General features: G+C 38.5%; 1 protein-coding gene across 1 annotated transcript; it reads left to right on the plus strand.

Annotated features, from left to right (window-relative positions):
- Nucleotides 1-645: 645 nt before the first annotated feature.
- On the plus strand, nt 646-4,285 carry LOC121379829 (D(1A) dopamine receptor-like). The gene is made up of 2 exons (XM_041508480.1): nt 646-1,733; nt 4,174-4,285. Exons 1-2 carry the CDS (start codon nt 646-648, stop codon nt 4,283-4,285), a joined length of 1,200 nt encoding a protein of 399 aa, XP_041364414.1.
- The last annotated feature ends 293 nt before the right edge of the window (nt 4,286-4,578 follow it).

Here is a 4,578-nt window from a genome sequence, read left to right on the forward strand (position 1 = left end):
TGTCTATTAATATCTACTCGTACTCTATCTGCCTAGTACACCGACACGAGAGAGATTTTGTTTTGGTGTACCATGTGACAAACATGCCAGTAACCCTTTAAGTAATCTATTTTCAGGTCGGCCAGTTGACAGTTTGAAAAGGGACGATATACTACATGTGCACACCCTGTGAGATAGAAACCCCCACTTGAAATCATGTTGTAAAGGTTAATAAATCAGAACTTAAAATAGCGACAACAGAGAACAAACTACTCATGAATGGTTTAGTCAGTTCAAAAAGGAAACACATATCATTATAAGTTATGACAGTGAGTTGAAAATAGTAAAAACACTTGATCTGTTATAAATACGACAATGGTGTACACATCCACTCAGTGTACTTCAACCCACACGGTCGGCAACGTCTCACAGATCCGTACATCCGCCGGATCAAACAATATTTCCGCTCGTATCTTAACTGTCAACGTATCGCAAAGTTTACACACGACTGCTGGATTAGACCTTATTTCACGTGGTAATTTAACTCGTGAGGTCTCGTGGCTAACTGAAACTGAAGGATTAGACTTTAGTTCAGCTGGTAACTTATCACAGACTCTTTCAGGAAATGAACTATTGGTTATCTCGCCCCTAGGATGGAGAGCAGGGATGGGTTGGCGAAACAACAACGCTGCCACCGTGCTGACAACAGAGAAAATCGCCGCCATCATCATTGTCACAATTCTCAACATCTTCATGCTCATTGGAAACACTGTGTCCATAGTAACGATCGTCAAGACGCCGAGTCTACGAAACCAGACGTACTACTGGTTTGTGCTCAATCTGGCTATTGTTGACCTCGTCAACTCGATGACGGTCGTTCCGATCCACACGGTCTGGGAGGCGCACGGACCGTGGCCATTTGGTCAGGTCTTCTGTAACTTTGTCATATTCCTTGATATGGCATTCAGCGCTCTGGCCAGCTACTCCACCGTTCTCGTGTCTCTCGACAAGTTCGTCTGCATCACAAAACCATTTCTTTATCACCACAACAATGCCTCAATGGCGGCCATCATTTCTGTCATAGCGGTGTGGGTTGTTTGGCTGACATTTTCTGCCATTTCCGTGTTCGCTGGAATCGCACGAGATCCTTTCCTCGACAGAAACCTTACGTACAGAATGGATCCATGTAACTTTGTGATGACCGACAGCTATGCCATTTCCAGTGCCATTGTTTCGTTTTTCATTCCTCTGATCATCATTGTGTTCACAAGTATTAAAATAGTGTGCGTGGTGAAAAGACACATTTGTCGAATTGCCGCAAACAAACTTTCTCCCATTCTCGATGATATTTCTTCAGGTAATGATAGAACACCTCAGAAAGGTACGGAAGGGAGTCAGCTGAGTATAATTTTCACAAGAAAACTCCAACAAACAACAAACGCTTCTCAAACTTGCGACATTTCACAGTCAGTGACAACCGAAAGCACCAGTTCAAAAAGATTATCAAAAGGTTTCCATCCGCACAGAAGAACATTTCCACTGTGTCGTGCATTTGGAACTGTTATGATAGTGACTGTGTTTTTTATCCTGATGTTTGCCCCTTACTGGTTTGCGGCAATCATTGATGTGGGCTGTAACTGTATCCCAACCTACATCTTTGAGGATTATTTAATGGTGTTCTACTACATGCACTCGTTAGTGAACCCCTATATCTACATGGCTACAGACAGACGGTACAAAAAGGCCATTGGAAGGTTGTACAAAAAATATTTTAAAAGAAATAAAATACATGCTGTGCCCAAAACTTCAAGCAAAGACAGAATGTGATTTGTAGATATGTGCAAAATCAACAGTTTAAAGGCAATACAGTGTAAAGCAAGGCATTTGTTGTTTCAAACTAGAACTAGAAGGTTGGGTATTCAAAGTACGGAAGACTGTTTTAAGCACATACATAAACATTGCAGACTTACTCTGTACCTTGTAATTAATATGTGATGTGGTCAGACCATACTAATGTAAAAAATGGAGCCAGAACAAAAGTTACAACAGCCAATGAAATTTGTCATGTGCCGGCTTATTTTGACAATCAGGTAAAGAATGTATTTTGTTTAGATTCATATTGCTGTTACAATACACATAAAGTGTGAAATGTAAACATTGTTAAAGTAAATAAACAGAATATTAAAATGATTGTGAGAAGAAACCTGTTTTAAGTTCTATATTCTGCTACTTTAGATAGTGCATGGTTTTAAGTAACCAATACTTAGATCTGTCCAAATTACCATAAAACAAGGATAAATGAATGTCTACTCAAAACCCCAGCATGGTGTCAAAAGTGCATGAATGTCTACTCAAAACCCCAGCATAGTGTCAAAAGTGCATGAATGTCTACTCAAAACCCCAGCATGGTGTCAAAAGTGCATGAATGTCTACTCAAAACCCCAGCATGGTGTCAAAAGTACATGAATGTCTACTCAAAACCGCAAGATCCTTTTATTCATGCATTGGAAATTATTTGGTTTAAGACACCACTAGAGCACATTGATTAATTAATCATCGGCTGTTGGATGTAAAACATTTGGTAATTATGACTCGTAATCAACAGAGGAAACCTGCTATATTATTCCTAATGCAGCAAGGGATCTTTTATATATGCACTTTCCCACAGACAGGAAAGCACATACCACAGCCTTTGACCAGTTGTGATGCACTGGTTGAAACAAGAAAAGAACAATCAGTTGAACCGAGCTAAATCCCGCCCCGTATTGGAAATGTAAACCTCATGTAGAAAGTACTGAATTATTAGTCTTAGCAATTCATCTTCTTCTTTTTTTAATTTTTAGAATTAAAAAAAATATATATATATTTATTCCAGTCCCTTTTCAGAAAATGGTTATGCAAATTAAAAGTTTATAAATGCAATATTTTCTAGCATAAGCCCTTTAAAGTTATGAAAATGTTTTACCTTCCCTTTTTACCCTTAAACATTTTTATCTTTAGCTTCAGTGTTAAACTCATATATTATAGAATTATGTAAACATGTATCCATGTTTATTAATACTGAACGTTATAATATTCAGACATCTTATTATATTTAAATAATATCAATGTCCCAAAATCTGACACTAGCACTTTTATTTGTGGGGTTAATAAACTTTAAAAAAAACGAAGAAGAAGAAAAAAATAATAATAAAAGAAGAAAAAGAAAAAAAAGAAAGATAGAAAGAAGGTTAATTGTTTTAGTATGAAGTTTGGAATATTTAGTAGCTATAGGTATTTTGTAATGTAAGATGTAAGTAAAAGTAAAGTAAAAGTAGGAGTAATACGATTTACTTGTTATTGGAAAGTGTTTATTTTGTTTAATAACACCACTGGAGCACATTGATTAATTAATCATCAGCTATTGGATGTCAAACATTTGGTAATTCTGACTCAGTAATCAGAGGAAACCTGCTACATTTTTCCTAATTAATGCAGCAAGGGATCTTTTATATGCACTTTCCCACAGACGTTAATCAGTTGTGGTGAACTGGTTGGAACGAGAAAAAAACCTAATCAGTTGAATGGATCTACCGAGGTGGTTCGATCCTGCAATGCAAGCACCTCAAGCGAGCACTCAACTGACTGAGCTAAATCCTGCCCCTACTTATTAATGGGACAAAATAAGTTTGTTTTCTTTAACGACAGCACTAGAGCACACTGATTTATTGTTGAATGTCAAACAAGGGATCTTTTATGTACACCATCCGATAGACAGGATAGCACATACCATGGCCTTTGATATACCAGGTGTGGTGCACTCGCTGGAACAAAAATAGCCAAAAGGGTGTAATAATTGAACAAGGATTGGTTGTAGACCACTGCCTATTTCAAGTACTCTGCATTAATTGATGAATTAATCCAATGAGCTTGTATAGGATTAATGAATTTAAAACAATACTGAAAACAAGTTTTTAACATTTCACTTTTGTTCCTTCTGTCAGCACTCTCAAAATCCCATCTTGCCACACCTTGGCTTTTGATCCCAGATCAACTGTGCACCAGGAAGTGCTTTACCACTGGGCTATGTCCCTCCCACTTCTTTTCGTTCGCTTGTTGACTACACGTCGAGGCCAGCAGTGACTATGAACGATACGGTTCTCTGTAGATCACTTCTTGTGCCATACAGCTTCTTCTGGAGAGTTGTTGTTGTAGTTGTCCAGGTAGTCTCCCTCAGCTGCTGAAAGTTTATGCAGTCTTGGATGACATGTTCGGTCATCTGTTCTGCTTCTCCACAGGAGCACATGGAAGAAGGTACCAGCCGTAACCTCTTATGCATATGCTGGTTCAGCCTGTTGTGTCCAGTCCTTAGTTGGAAAATGATGACCTGTTCCTGACGGGACAGCAGGTAATAATCATTGGTTTGTTTGGGAGGTCTATAGAGAGATTTAATATGAGATTTCATCTCTTCGTATGTTACCCAATTATCCTCCTGTTCTTTAGCTGCACCCAGTTTTGCCAGTCTGCATTTTCATTTCTTGGTATGCCACAGTGAGCAGGGATCCATTGTTACACGACTTGGTTGACACTGCTGATAGGATGTAGGGCTTCTGAAAGTCT

This window comes from Gigantopelta aegis, chromosome 8, assembly GCF_016097555.1.
Source record: "Gigantopelta aegis isolate Gae_Host chromosome 8, Gae_host_genome, whole genome shotgun sequence".
Taxonomy (NCBI): Eukaryota; Metazoa; Mollusca; class Gastropoda; order Neomphalida; family Peltospiridae; genus Gigantopelta; species Gigantopelta aegis.

Bases quoted from the DNA above. Each gene is read 5' to 3' on its own strand.
- LOC121379829 (XM_041508480.1), top strand. From the start codon at position 646: ATGGGTTGGCGAAACAACAACGCTGCCACCGTGCTGACAACAGAGAAA. The intron at 1,734-4,173 runs GTTGTACAAAAA...TTGTTGTTGTAG, and splicing joins TACAAAAAGGCCATTGGAAG to TTGTCCAGGTAGTCTCCCTC.